The sequence below is a fragment of the Lepus europaeus genome, chromosome 8, assembly GCF_033115175.1.
Source record: "Lepus europaeus isolate LE1 chromosome 8, mLepTim1.pri, whole genome shotgun sequence".
Classification (NCBI taxonomy): Eukaryota; Metazoa; Chordata; class Mammalia; order Lagomorpha; family Leporidae; genus Lepus; species Lepus europaeus.
This window is the reverse complement of record NC_084834.1, coordinates 112,069,136-112,084,807: the sequence shown is the minus strand read 5'-3', so window position 1 is coordinate 112,084,807 and position 15,672 is coordinate 112,069,136. Positions and strand designations below refer to the sequence as shown.

Below are 15,672 nucleotides of genomic sequence, written 5' to 3'. Positions count from 1 at the left end.
ACCATTGTATTTCTGTTAAGATCAGCAATTATATATAAAAAGCAATTAGCAGAGTGCTTCAACTACTGCCAACTTTAAATAAATAGCATCAGTTCCACTCAGCTCCTAGTTTATTTACTATTCTTATTATTTGTCAGCCTCCTGTCTGGGTTGTATGGAACCTGCCCCGTCCTCTGATGGCCAGCATTATTAAATTCTCTCTGAAACTTTTCTTTTCTGCTTTGGACTCCAAGGATGATATGATATTCACTAAATGGAGTAAGTACTTCTACATTCATCTTACCTTGCACAATAATAAGGAATCTGACCTTGGTGAACCTATACCTCATCCTGGAAGCTATTTGCTTCCTGCTTCCTATGGCATCAGACAACATGTTTTCTCTTTTTCCTCTCCTGAAATGGTGCTTTGTCAGCTCTGCTGGGTCCACATTCTCTTCCAATGTCTTTGATGTGACTCTTGGTGAGTGCTCGCCCCTGATCTTCCTCACTTCTCCCCTGCCTGTCTGCTTTTTCTCCTTCCTTATCTTTCTTCCTCCCTCTCATGGATACTTCTTTGCTTGTGGCAAAATAACTGTCAGCTGCTGTACTCTAACAATTATTTCTCCCCAAAGCACCACTTTTTTTTTTTTTAAATAACAGACTGTTTTCCCCTTTATTGGGATTTTATTGTCACATAAAACCAAACTTTTAAAACTGACCCTTATACCACATCCACCGTCAAGGGCATTAACAAAACACATCAAAAAATGAACATACCATAAATCAAGCCAATAATCAAAACTGACTTGACATCTTTACATCTTTCTGGTTTCTTTTAGCAACCATTGAGTCTTTCTTAACCGCTACTCCCACATGAATTACTAAATATTTTTCTGTTTCCTTCCCCCGCCCATATATCACTTCTTTTTATCCAATAATCATGCATTTGATTAAAATGTGTAAAATCATAATTACTTTATAAGTACTGTCAACAAACATTCATGTTTATGTTTTTATCTAATGCACACTGAAATCAAATCTTTTTTTGGTAGGACAGTAAAATAAATCTTGGAATTAGGAGAACTTAAGAAATACATTTTCATTTTTCTTTAGATCTTGCAACATTTTCTAAGTTCTTTGCTAGCTTTCATCATTGGCTATTTAACATTCACTGAATAATGTGATTTCTAATAGCAATTATTTACACAGATTTTGTATTACTTACTCCTAGTTTGAGAACATAGAAAGTATCATTCATTGCATTAATTAAGATGACAACAGAGACTTTCTATGGCTGCCAGTGCCTACAAGCTTGCTCATTCATTAGCAGTGGGATAAAACGGAGGCCCAGCATGTGCTATGTTTATCACTGAACATATTCTAAACTGGTAACCCATAAGAATATGAATCTTTAGGCACCCCTTTATCCAGATTTCTTCTGTACTTAAAACAATTAGTTGAGAGAGTTGATATTGTTCTGGAACAATAGTTGAGCAGTAGCTCCTGAAGACTGAAAAGCCAAGTTTAAAGTAATGGTAACACAATTACAGAAACTATACTAGTATCCTTTAATAAATAGCATTTAAAGTTTTTTTAACAGTTACACATTCACACCATTCCTGGAAATTTTGAGGTAGTATATATTGAAAAAAAAATCCCAATTCTTTTTAACCTCACATGTTTCCTAGCTAATGTTTAAAAAGTTAATAACAGAGGCTGACGCACTTTTTAGAGCCAGGTTATAAGAGCTTTTGAAGAACAGGCTGACATATGAGACCCTTCTCCCAACAATAGGCACTAGTTAACTTTCTTAATCAGGAGAATCTCATTGAAGTTATAATTTTTCATGAATGATATGAGCATCTAGGAGGCAGTAGAAAAATTTGAAACCCATTGGCAAGTAAGTAATCACATGAAAAGACATTGAATATCTTAGCTATCAGGAAAGTTCAATATGAAACCACAATGAAAGATCATTGCCCAACAATCCAAAATGACTAGCAAATAGTGACAGAGGAAGATGACAGTGAAGACGCAGAGACATATCCTCCATACATCTCTGGTGGGAACCTAAAATGATGAGGTGATTCTGGGAAACAACAGGCAGTTGTTCAGAAAACTAAACATATAATGACCTTATAACCCAGCAATTCTACACTTGGGAATGTATCCCAGGAAAATGAAAACTTATCTTGACTCAAAAAGATATACACAATTGTTCATGGCATCTTCATCTGTAATAATAAAGGCTAACATAAGCCTAGATGTCCTTCAACACATTAACAAACCATGTTAAGAAAAGGTGCATTTGGTTAAACAAACAGTGATACACACATACCATGAAACACTGTTAGTTAACAAAAATAAGCAAACAGGATGCACCCAACAATCTGAATGAATCTCTGGGAAATCATGCTGAGGAGGAACAAAGCCAATTCAAACTATAAGGTCAACTCATGAATAATTCCAATAATGAAACATTTTTGAAATATCAAAATGAAGGACAGATTAGTGGTTTCCAGGAGATTAGTGATGGGACAGGTGTTGTTCCTAAAGGTGGTGTGTATGGTTTTAAAGGTAACACTTGGAATCTTTATAATGTTTGCACTATTTGATATTTTCATAGCTACCTCAACCCATACAAGTGATCAACCTGTCACACAATGTCCAAACACACTCATAAAAGGAGCATCAGGTAATAGGACTTAAATCTGTGGGTTGTTTCCATATCAATATCCTGGCTGTGATATTATATTATAGTTTAACAAAATGTTACCATTTGGGAAAAGATAGTAATTTATACTAGACTTTTCCATATTATTGAAACAACTGCATATGAATTTAAAAGTAGCTCAATAAAATTCAGATTAAAAACCATAATAGTATTATTTTATAAGTTTTTACTCCAGCCTTGAGAATGGGTAAGAGTTGGATAAAAGAAAGTAATGCATTTAGAAAAATTGGAAGAAATAAACACAATTACTGAATTTGGGCCAAACAGAATCTAAGACATATTCAACGACAATACTGAAGTTTTAAGACAAGTTAGGTTCAAAGAAGTCAAAAAGAGAGCTAAGTTGAATGGTTTCCTTCACAAAACACTGATATGTTGGTATGCTGCTAGTCACTGTCTTTAAGAACAGGCTGGGCCGGCGCCGTGGCTTAACAGGCTAATCCTCCGCCTTGCGGCGCCGGCACACAGGGTTCTAGTCCCGGTTGGGGTTCCGCATTCTGTCCTGGTTGCCCCTCTTCCAGTCCAGCTCTCTGCTATGGCCTGGGAGTGCAGTGGAGGATGGCCCAAGTGCTTGGGCCCTGCACCCGCATGGGAGACCAGGAGAAGCACCTGGCTCCTGCCTTCGGATCACTCTCCAAATGCCTGTAAGGCTGAATCCAAAGCCAGGGACTCAGTCACTTAAGTCATCATTGCTACCTCCCAGTATCTACAAGAGCAGAAAGTTGGATTCAAAAGCAGAGGCAAATACTGAACTCAGGCACACAGATATGGACAACACATATTCCAACCAGCACCTGAATTGCTAGCTAACACCTGCTGATAAAGTTTAAATACATGCTTTTTATGCATCATAAAGTTAAAATGAAGAAGATAATAGTCGAAGCTTGGGAGAAAAAAAAGAATGGTTGGAGATTTTGAACCTTAACGCTCATATTAAGTAGTCTTTTGCAAATCAATATTATTGTATGCCTATTTTTACTACTATTTGCATTTACTTTGAGGGCTATATTTTTTACTTATAATTTTTACTTACTTAATGTAGATGGGAAAAGAAAGTTCCTGATAATCATGTTGCTTTCTTTTAAATAAATGACCAAAGCATAATGTAAATTAATAAATAATAATTTTAAAAAAATTAACCAAATCAATAATGTATCCTTGAGTTATTATATATCATTTTAGGAATGCAGTGATCTATTTGAAAATTCTTTTAAAAATGTGCTTATGCTAGCTTTCCCATAATATTTTTGTCCACATACATCCCTGAGTGATGCAATTTACTTGTCTTAGTAGTGTGACTCATTAAGGAGAGTATGCTTAACTGTCACCACTAAAAGAAAAATCACTGATCACTCTAGAGGAAAATAAAGGTACATCTATGACAGCATAATTCTTGCATTCAAACACTAGTAAGTGTATATGTAAGTGTATATATTATAATACAATTTACATATAAAATATATTTAATATATAATTTATACACAATACATCAATATACTACTAATTAATAATTAATTATTAATTATTAATAGTATATTAATGTGTTGTATATAAATATACATTATTATATTCTATTAAGATAATATTAATTATATTACAAAGAATTTGCCATTAAAATAATTAATACTATTTCGCAAAAGACTACACAAATGATAGTCAAGTGAAAGGCTTCTCACACAAATGCTACATCACTTCAGAAAGGAAGTATAATTTGAATTATCATCGCACCTCAGCTTTTACTCCCTATGAGACTATATGCCTTGAGAAAGAAGGGACTGCACCCTACACTTTTTGAGTCATTCATAGTACCCATGGTGAAAGATCTTCTGACAGACTAATGGTAAAAACCAAATGTCTTTAAACAATCAAAAATTATTATTATAAAGTGGTATTTGTAATAAGTATTTCATTCTTCAGCACTAAAAGCATGGTAATCTCACTGTCTGCATAGAAGTGTCCATGTGATTCTCATGTTATGATTTCTCCAAAGCCTCATAGATACTACATACTCAACATACTCCTGCTGAATGTGTCCACAAAGCATTCTATATCCAGATCCACAGACTGATACGACAAATGCTCCCGAGTGCTTGCAAACACTTGCACACATACTCAAGTAAAAATAAGATCTTCTACCAACAGCTAGGAGGCAGTAGAACCCTAAAATATTTTCATTACCTGTTGCTAATAACACAAAATTTATTTTTGAAAAAATATTTTCCTGCTTTTTCTTTTCCTCTAGAAATTATGTAGGAAAAAATTTAAAGTAGCAAGTCTCAAGTGAGACGTTATAAAATTGTACAAGAAAATGAGTATGTATTAGTTTTCTTAGTACTCTGATGAATTTTGGCGTGCCTGGAAATTGCTATTTAATAAAGTATCAGATGGATGTTGAAAAGTTTGCAGGAAAAATAGTTGCTGAAGATGTCAATATCCTAAAAGTGAGTACAATTTTGCAATAGTTTTTAAAATGGCATTTTTCATTTGCATAGCTATAAAGACCTCAGGCATATTTTGAGATATTAAATATGGCTTTGTTCGCAGAGTTGGCAGGTTGCACAAGCAGTACATATTACTAATGTCCTAAATAGCACCAAGAGCTATTAGAGTGGTCAGCTTACATTACACATCTTTTGTCATTAATACATTTTAGGTTCAAGGTGTGAAACTAAATAACTAATTCATCACCAAGATTATGGGACTTTTCTGATTAACCTTATTTATTATTATCAAATCTATGAAAAAAATTTTCTAAGCACTATTAGTGATTCAAATTTTATTTCCTCCAATTAGATCTCAGCTATGGAATTTTCCTTTGATTTGCAAGAAAATATTCTACCATTTTTCTCAATGGCACACTTACCTATATAAGATTCGGTGGGGTGCCACATAGGAAACTACCTTTTTACCGTTTAAGTGATAAAAAATATTTTCTGGGAATGGCATTGGGCATAGTGGGTTCAGCCACTGCCTGCAGCGCTGGGATCCCAAATCATGCATGCACATTCGAGTCCCGGCTGTGCCACTTCTGATTTAGCTCCCTGGTACCGGCCTTAGAAAGCAGACAAAGATGGCCCAAGAGGTTTAGCCCCTGCACCTACGTGGGAGACCTAGAAGAAGCTTCTGGATCCTGGATTTGGCCTGGCCCAGCTCTGACCATTGCAGGCATTTGGGAAGAGAAAATGAGGATGGAAGATGTTTTTCTCTCTCCCCCTCTAAGTATATAACTGATTTTCAAAATAAATTGATAAATCTTCAAAAATTATTTTGTACATAATTCTATTCAACATGCTTCCTATAGCATTATATCTTGAATTTCCAGAGTCAATTTCTATAGATTCACTAAAATTTTAATATTTTTTCTAACACTTGCAAAATTAATTCAACAACTAGGCTTTCATTTTGTTGATTTAAAAAAGTACATGTTATTTTATTTATTTATTTATTTATTTATTTAGTAAATGTAAATTTCCAAAGTACAGTTTATGGATTACATTGGCTTTCCCCCCCATAATTTCCCTCCCATTCACACCTCTCCCATCTCCCGCTCCCTCTCCCATTCCATTCACATCAAGATTCATTTTCAATTATCTTTATATACAGAAGACCGATTCAGTATATATTAGGTAAAGATTTCATCAGTTTGTACCCACACAGAAACACAAAGTGTAAAAATACTGTTTCAGTACTAGTTATAGTATTACTTCACATTGGACAACACATTAAGGACAGATCCCACATGAGAGAGGTAAGTACACAGTGACTCCTGTTGTTGACTTAACAATTTGACACTCTTGTTTATGGCGTCAGTAATCTCTATTTTCTTTATTTTAACATCACTAATTTTTTTTTTTTTGACAGGCAGAATGGACAGTGAGAGAGAGAGAGACAGAGAAAGATCTTCCTTTGCCGTTGGTTCACCCTCCAATGTCCGCCGCGGCCAGTGCACCGCACTGATCCAAAGCTAGGAGCCAGGTGCTTCTGGTCTCCCACGGGGTGCAGGGCCCAAGCACTTGGGCCATCCTCCACTGCCTTCCCAGGCCACAGCAGAGAGCTGGTCTGGAAGAGGGGCAACCGGGACAGAATCCGGCGCCCCAATCGGGACTAGAACCTGGTGTGCCGGCGCCGCAAGGCGGAGGATTAGCCTGTTGAGCCACGGCGCCTGCCTCACAATACTCTTGTATGTTATTCTCTTATAATAATATTTTAATAGTGTCTGTTCTTTCATCTATTAACAAGCCAAGTTATTGAAGTCTTTTTCTAATCCTACTTTTAATATATTTCCTTAAAAACAAGTAAATAATGTCAACATTTTGTTGAACTTAAAGAGGAAAAGGTTTTAATAACATTTGTTGGGGGGGGGGGGGCAAAAGAGTACCAAAAGCATATTAGAACATTTTCAGATTCTCCACTGAAAAATAATATGAGATACTTAAAAGTTTTTAAGAAATCAGAGTGGCTCCTGAGAGCACCATTTCCTTACCAAACTCAATACTGGAGTTCGTTCTCTGTGGAATTTTCCTGGAAAGAGTAAACCTAGTAACCTCGCTCAATAAAGCAAAAAAGTAAATGGCAATAATTCAATAAAGTGCGGCAGCCATGGGAAGAAAGCCTTTAAAAGTAAGGTTGAAGCATTTTGAAGGATCTCCTGATGCACCGTCTCCCAGCAGACAAAGGCAATGAGGATGAGCAGGAGTGTTAACCCGCAGACCTACCATAACAGCGTGACACAACGCTTCCTACCTGAAGAGGTCATGCCTGGGAGACAGAGAAGGACAGTGAGACTGACAGAGGGCCCAGAGAGGGTATTGATCCACTGACTCTTTTCTGGTAACCATTACAGAGACATGAGTTGACAGTAATTAAAATGACTTACACACTGGGATGGTTTCAAACTCAAATCTTCGACTGAAGACCCCATAGCCTGCTGCTGTACGTGCTCGAATTTGGAAGACATATACTGACGCTGGTTTCAGGCCCTCTGCGGTAATGGTTGTCTCTTTAGATTTGATAATTGTGTAGCTGGTCTCTTGGTCCTGGATTACACAAAGATACAAAAAAAAAAGAATATGAGTTTCTCATGGCAGCAAAACTTAGAATCACAGATCACAAAGTGAACCAGAAACCAATGAACTATTAGTACAAACATCATGTCTTAGGAGAAAAAGCCCTGTGTGTCCTAGGTGTGTTATTTCCAGAAAAATCCTGAAGTATTTTCTAGAACCTAAAGTGGTAGTGACATCTACCCATCTACCCATCTACCATCCTTGCCTTTGGCAAAAATAGACCTGTAAAACTGAAAACACTGTGTTGCAGATCAATTAGTTTACAGCGGTTTCCAGGATGTCTTTGCTGCGCCTGTTTTCCTCTGAAATGTTTTATTAGAGCATATCAATAACGATGTCAATCCAGAGAAAGATGACAGTGTCTCACACGCTGTTATGTGTGACTTCATGCTTTACATCTTTGGTGAGCGAACTTCATAACTGCAGTTAAGGCTCGGGGCCAGGAATTAGTACTTCACTGGAGAACTTTAATTCACTAAACTTTAAAAAAGATCATTAATGGAAAAATACAAATAACCTGGAATTTTCTTTTCTTTTAAAAATATTCCCTTTGGAGGGGGAGATGGCAAAGAAAGAAGTGATGGAGTAGGAAAAAAAAAAAAAGACTGGCTTCTATTGTGACAGCTAACTATAAAGTAACCATCCATAACTCCTCGTTGTGTCTCTGAGGTTACCACCTGATTTTAGTGTTCCCACTAAAGCCCATGCTAGAATAAAGTAGTTGCACTATTACTGCTCTCTTCAGTGCCCTTGACTGTGAAATTGGGGTAAAAACTCTTGCTTGCATTTATTTACAGAGATGTTATTATAATGAAACATGTAATGCACAAGAAAACAATTTATAAACTGAAGTACATGTTTTCATTTCTGTTATTTTTAATTGTTTTCTCAACTCAAATCTGACTAATAAATGCTGATTTCTAATCACTTTCAATAATACCACTAATCCCATTTAAAATAAATAGCCTGTATTCTTCTTTTAAGATACTCATATCATTCCTCTTTTATTGTTCTAACATAGGAAATTATTTCTTAGAGATAAGTACATTCAAATTTCTCTCTAAATAAATATGCTTTAATTTCAAAACCAAATATGCTTTTCTCACTCATTCGAGGCAAATGATTGAACTTTAGGTTTTAATGGGCAGATTAATTTATTACTAGAAAGACTTTAAGAAGGTAATTAAGTCCTACAAAACTTTAGTACATCAGCTAGTTTCTTCATTCACTCCATGCATTGATCTTCTACTGTCTATTATGTCTTCTACATACAGCAGTAAAAAGCCAATTTCTTAAAAAAAAAAAAAAGACTTATTTATTTATTTTATTTGAAAGGCAGAGTTACAAAGTGGCAGAGGGAGAGGCAGAGGGAGAGGGAGCTGGAGCTGGAGCTGGAGCAGGAGCAGGAGCGGGAGAGGGAGCAGGAGAGGGAGAGGGAGAGGGGTCTTCTATCCGCTGGTTCATCCCCAAAAAGGTCGCAATGGCCAGAGCTGCACCAATCAGAAGGCAGGAGCAAGGAGCCTCCTCTGGGTCTCCTACGTGGGTGCAGGGGCCCAAGCACTTGGGCCATCTTCTACTGCTTTCCCAGGCCATAGCAGAGAGCTGGATCAGAAGTGGAGCAGCCTGGACTTGAACTGGAGCCCATATGGGATGCTGGCACTGCAGGTGGTGGCTTTACCCACTATGGCACAGCACAGGCCCCCAGATAATTTCTTGATGTATTTCTTCTAAAACTTGTAAGAAGCTTCTATAACATATGGAGAGTCCTGGCAAAGCTCAGGTTTATGAATGAATAAACCTGATGATAAGGTTTATTACTTCTCAATATTAGAATAAATATTTTGCTCAATAATATAATTAGCAGTTCAGCTATGCTGCAGAAATATGTTTCAGGAAGAAATGATTAAATGTCTGCTGATAATATTCTCATTTATTTAGAGAGATTTAACGTGGTTAAAAATTTGCTCAAAACTAAAATATGATTCTGGCATTTTATATCATAATTATTTTAACAAAATAGTAACATCTACAATGTAAAACAAGAAGGGCTTTTTTTTTTTAAAGAAATAACAGTTTTAAAAGGAATAACAGTATTTGAATTCCAGACACAGCGTTAACTAAGTAGGTGTTGAGAGATGTGAGTACAGAATTCTGAACCTCAGTTTATGCCTCTGTGAAATGGAGATTATCGATCAAGAGTTTCTGCAGGAGAACAAGATACAGTTCACATATGTAGCTCTAAGCACAGCCTGCACAATGTAGTGAGTTCTTGTGGAATTTGATTATTCTTAATCCCACAGCATGCTGGTAAAATCTTCCACTGAAAAATAAAAATCAGGGGCCAGTGTTGTGGCTCAGCAGGTTAAACTGCTGTCTTCCATGCTGGCATCTCATCCTTGAGACCCAGCTGCTCAACTTCTGATCCACTTCTCAGCTGGGAAAGTACTGGATGATGGCCCAAATCCTAGGGCCCTTGCCACCTACATGGGAAACCTGGATAGTATTTCAGCCTGGCTCAAGCCTGGCTCAGCCCTGGCTGTTGTGGCCATTTGGGGGAGTGAACCAGTGGATGAAGATCTCTCTCTTTTTTTCTCTCTCTGCTTTTCAAATAAACAAATCTTTAAAAAAAAAAAAGAGAGAACAGTAAAAATCAAAACAATGTATAAAAATTGGTATGGCTATAAACATTAACCAATAAACATATAATGAATATATTCTGTAGAATATATTAGAAACTGATACTTCTGCAAATAGGTGAAAAACATTACAAAGAAACCAGTATGGTACTCCTTGTAATAGTGTATGATTAAATATCAACCGCAAATATTAGACAGCACTCTAACAATTAATGTTATATATTAGTGTTTTATATATATGTTATATATAACATTAATTAATTATACATATGTTATCTATATAACATATATATTAATTGGAATCTAATTGTACATCTCATCTCTGAGTTAGCTGAATACTGTACAAGAGAAGAGAATTTAGCCAAGCATCTACGTAAGGGATGAAAATGAATGAACTGACATTGTGGGTGATTTAAGTGTGTTCCAGAATTTACTTCTGTTCCTGTCCTTTAACCTACTCACCTGTTAATATTTTTTTTCACATTACAAACCCTCTATACATGCCGTCAACACCCACCACCACCTGGCTGCCAATTCCTGGCTCAGGGCAGTGGCTTTTGCTGCTCTGTGCCCCAGCTGAGCAAATGAGCTGCATTCCCCAGCTGCTCTGCAAACACTGTTCCCACGCGGGGAGGGGCGGGCCTCCGCAGCCACAGCCAGCTGGCAAACACTCTGCCAAGGGGCAGCTTCCCTCTTCCTCTGCCTTTAATTAAGAGATGGCAAGGGGCCCATCACCACGCCAGAGCAGAGAAGCCCAGTGACCTCCATTAGAGGCGAGCAGTGCAAGGCAGGAACGCCAGCTGGCAAACGCATGTGCCCTGGAAAACTCTGCCACCTGTGTCTGGCCAAAAGCCATCCACTAAAACAAGTGGTGTCTGCAGGTTCAAAATGAGCTCCAGAGATCCATCCAGACCTGTCATCTCAATTCACAGTATGAAAACCTCATGGTCCCTTTTTTTTTTTCTTTACTGAAAGTCTTAAAAGATATGTACATGTATTTTATTCATATAGCATGTTCAATAACCAGGTTTGACTAAAAAGGTCTGGGGATTAGCATGTTCATGTAAAAAGGCAAACAGTGATTCAGTGGAGTTAATAATTATCTATTATACAAAGATTTTGCTCTTTTTAAACATATAACAGGTGATATATATATATATATATATGGAAATCTTATTTTCTTTTTGCAAATCATTGTTGCTTACTGAGCTTTGCAAACCAGATGTAGTATTGCATCATTAAATGTAACTTCAGTAGAAACAATCCCTACCTAAATAAATTAATTCAAAAAATTAATGGTTAAAGAAAATAATTGCACAACATGGATAAAATTCACTGGGAGACATATTAAGGGAAATGGTCTCCTCCCTCAGTTTGTTGAGTAACTCTTATTAAAATGTACCAACTTGGGGCTGGCGCCATGGCTCACTTGGTTAATCCTCTGCCTGTGGCACTGGCATCGCATATGGGCACCGGGTTCTAGTCCCGGTTGCTCCTCTTCCAGTCCAGCTCTCTGCTGTGGCCCGGGAAGGCAGTGGAGGATGGCCCAAGTACTTGGGCCCCAGCACCCGCATGGGAGACCAGGAAGAAGCACCTGGCTCCTGGCTTTGGATCAGTGCAGCGCTGGCCGTAGTGGCCATTTGGGGAGTGAACCAATGGAAGGAAGACCCTTCTCTCTGTCTCTCTCTCTCTGTGTGTCTATAACTCTACCTGTCAAATAAAAAAAAATGTACCAACTTAAAAACATTTAAATGCTTGCTCTTCTTAAATATTATGTACAGAATGAGAGTCATGCATGTGTTGAATAGTGGAAGTGAAAATATCCAAGGTTACATGTATAGGGGAAATAAGGGATACAATGGTTTCAAGAGGCTGGCAAGGGCACCCATCTACCATGCCTCTTTGAGCATTGTCAGGTTGTTCTCCAGAGCACATTTCAGATGCAGGCTGTATATAGATCACAGTGGAATGGGGCACAAGTGGGAAGACTAATGTTGGCTCCATTTCTAAGTCACACACTCCAGGTAGGCTCTGCAAATTCCAACCTCATCTTTAGCATCCATTTGCTTAACTCTATCAATCGCTCACAGGGCTGTGGATTAAAAGAGAGGAAAGGGGATGATTACTCCCTTTAGGCTGCAACTATCATAGGTTAAAATAGGGAATGTTGAACATAAGAGACAAATCAGGGAAGAAGAGGATAGCAAGAAACTACTGGTAATATGAGGCACCCATATTTGATTTTGAATCTTCCAAATGAAAACTAATGCATTACACAGTGTCAGATGTGTCTTATGGATCTTTACAAAAAATATGGAAGGACATTACTATGCCACTAAATTTTCTTTTATCATAGTAATAATTCTGCAATGTGTACTTTAAATATGAACTCTCTTATGAATATAAATCCAACAAAAAGTTTAGGGAAAATGGAATTAAAAGGTAATTTTATTTTGGTGCAAAGATTTTCTGAAATCTATGAGCACTGTTTCATAAGGTGCATTTCCCATGAACTTTCTGTAGGTCCTTCATGTGTTGGATGTGCACCTATTCGGTCAGTTCTTCCTGAGTATAGTGGGTTTTATGTCCATTTACTGGCTAGATGCATGTATGGTTTTCCCTGTAGCACGTGTGGTCACTACTGAAGATCAGCAGCTTAAGTGTTAGGCAACACTTTCAAAATGCCCTATGGTTTCATCTTTTTAGTGCTGTGAAATCCAGTTAAGCCAGTGTTAGACTACACCACAGCATACAGGCAGCACAACTATCTGCAGTGGAAGAGCATGTACACAGCATTCCTTGTACACTAGTAGCCTCCATGATCATGCCCAGAGAATCAATTGTCATCGATTTACACATGAAACTGCAACATACTCCTCTACAAAGTGGGTAATTGCAGTTGCTGAAATGAGAGGGAAGAACGAACAATTTTCATTCTATTAGTCCCACCTTTTCAAAATATTTGATTTCATATTCTAGGATGATTCCATTGGGGCGATCCGGCTCTTGCCAAGACAGAGAGATGCTGTTTTTGGCAATCTTCCCCTTCTTCACATTAGTGACTGGTGAGGGGGCTGCAAAACAATACAAATAAAAAGAAACTTGATTAATAGAATCCTTGAGATTGTATCTTGTTCTCTGTATTGCAAATATTAACATTTTTAGAAGACAGTGTGATACAAAACCCAAACAGTGAAATTTTCTTTTAACATGGTAACTACTTAACTTTCTCTATGTGAGTATATTATGAAGTGATTTGCAAATATGTCAGGTAAATATTCTGAGGATTTTCTTATAATAAAACTGTAGTAACAGAATGTTGTCTTAATTTTTCTCTTTAGAAGTTCAGAAATACAGACAGATTATTATACTTTTTTGGAAAATGAAGAAGTTTTCTGTGGCCTTACATGTATCTTTTACGTTTGTAAAATTTATAGATTCTGTAAGATTCCCTATGATGCTAATACATTCATAATTACATACATTTCCACATTTCTACAACTTTAAGGCTCTTTAACATATTTATTAGTTTTGAAACACATGGGTCCTACAACCATTAACAAATTTATGTGTTACATTTAGTGAGAGTTTCCTTCAAAATGCTATTAAATGTGTACTATGTATTGAAATCTATAGCAAATAGATGAAACATTTTCTTTGCTTTCCATTTTACCCTAATATTTCATGAGCAAACACACACACAATCAGTGTGTACACTGATATCTCTTACAGTGTCTATTAGATGACTACTTTCCTACTGAAAATAGAAAAAACCTGTATATGCTATTTCAGACAGGTCTGGATATTCTGAGTTCACAAAACATCTGGATATTGAAACCAAGGTCTGTATTTATCAATTTGTTGAGTTTGCCTAGACATTATTTGGTTTAACCACAATGCAAGGTATTGATTAATAGTTTTTGCTGATGCAGATGGCCTCCAGCTGTCAGATCTCAGCTTCTATAAAAGATGTAAGAAAACCATCACGGTCCAATCATTCGTGCTGTGTACCTAAAATCAGCCATAGTGAGTCACGTAGAATCTAGGGCATAGCATGAACTGAGTATTAACCAACAACCGGCGAGGTTAAATTATAAAAATAACCTTGTGAAGAAAAGATAATGCAATACAACTGGTCATGTTTAACCTTTTTAACACCCCCTAGAAAAAGGCAACCAAACCAGAGGCTCCACTGTGAGTAACAGACCGCAAGAGCAACATACAGTGGTGTCCTGTGAGACCCAATAGCACTGTGAAAGAGAAGGAGGGAAGCTGATGATTTTTAAACAGCAGCAAAATCAACTCATGTTTCCTCTGCTCAGACATCAACTGGGACATCCACATTGCACAGCCCAGTGGCCGGGTTCAAGTCCGGGCCCTGTCTCCTATTCCAGCTTCCTCTAATGCAGACGTTGACAGGCAATGGTGATGGGTAAAGTAACTAGGCTCCTGCCATTTACATGGGAGACCTGGATTGAGTTACTCAGGCTTTGGTCTGGCTCAGCACTGGCTATTGTGGGCAAAAGGAGAAAGGGGATCTCTTTCTCTTCAATAAAACTAATTTTTAAAAATTTGTTTATTTGCATTCAAAAAATCTTGAAATTTTAAAAAATGCATACATTTTCATAATATACATTTCTATGCACTTTCTGAATGCCTCTGATATGCATGATTTTTAAAACTATTTTGCATCAAAATAAACTAATCTTTTAATTTCATTTTACATGAACATTTTGAAATACACTTATATATCTTACCTTTACTTTTTTTTAACCCTTCCCACTATAATGTAGATTGTATAATGGTAGAGATATTGTTTGTTTCATTCTGTGGTATCTTTAGTATCTACAATTGTCTCTGGTATACTGCAAGAGTCAACACATGCTTACAAAATGAACAGATGTAAAAATTCAAGCCTGGATATTCAGAATGTTTAAAATCTGTTAGTTTTGATCAATGACAAAAACTTAATGAAACTCAGGGTGACATTTATCTTTCAGGGAAAATAAGATACACCGAAATAAATATAATTTGTAAGAGACAAAATAAGTTAACTAGTGTTTTATATACTTATAATAGGGTGATAGTGTTTTTGCATTTTAATGCATACATTCATTCTTTTCATTTCAGAACTTGTTGACATTTGGGTGGATGATGATTCACTCTGTCCTTGCCTAATTGCCTTAACCATGGGCAGTTCTATAAAATTATCTGAACATGAAAAGCAATGATTGCCTAAGAGTGATACTGATATTGC

General features: G+C 36.9%; 1 protein-coding gene across 4 annotated transcripts in view; it reads right to left on the bottom strand.

The window, feature by feature from the left end:
* EPHA5 (EPH receptor A5) overlaps positions 1-15,672 on the bottom strand; it is a 368,735-nt gene that overhangs the window by 83,256 nt on the left and 269,807 nt on the right. For all 4 annotated transcript variants that reach the window (XM_062199261.1, XM_062199263.1, XM_062199262.1 and 1 more), the window contains exons 6-7: positions 13,365-13,489; positions 7,590-7,749 (exon numbers count right to left, since the gene is read on the bottom strand). In XM_062199261.1, the coding sequence (XP_062055245.1) occupies positions 7,590-7,749; positions 13,365-13,489 (285 nt within the window). The remainder of the gene's footprint in view (positions 1-7,589; positions 7,750-13,364; positions 13,490-15,672) is intronic.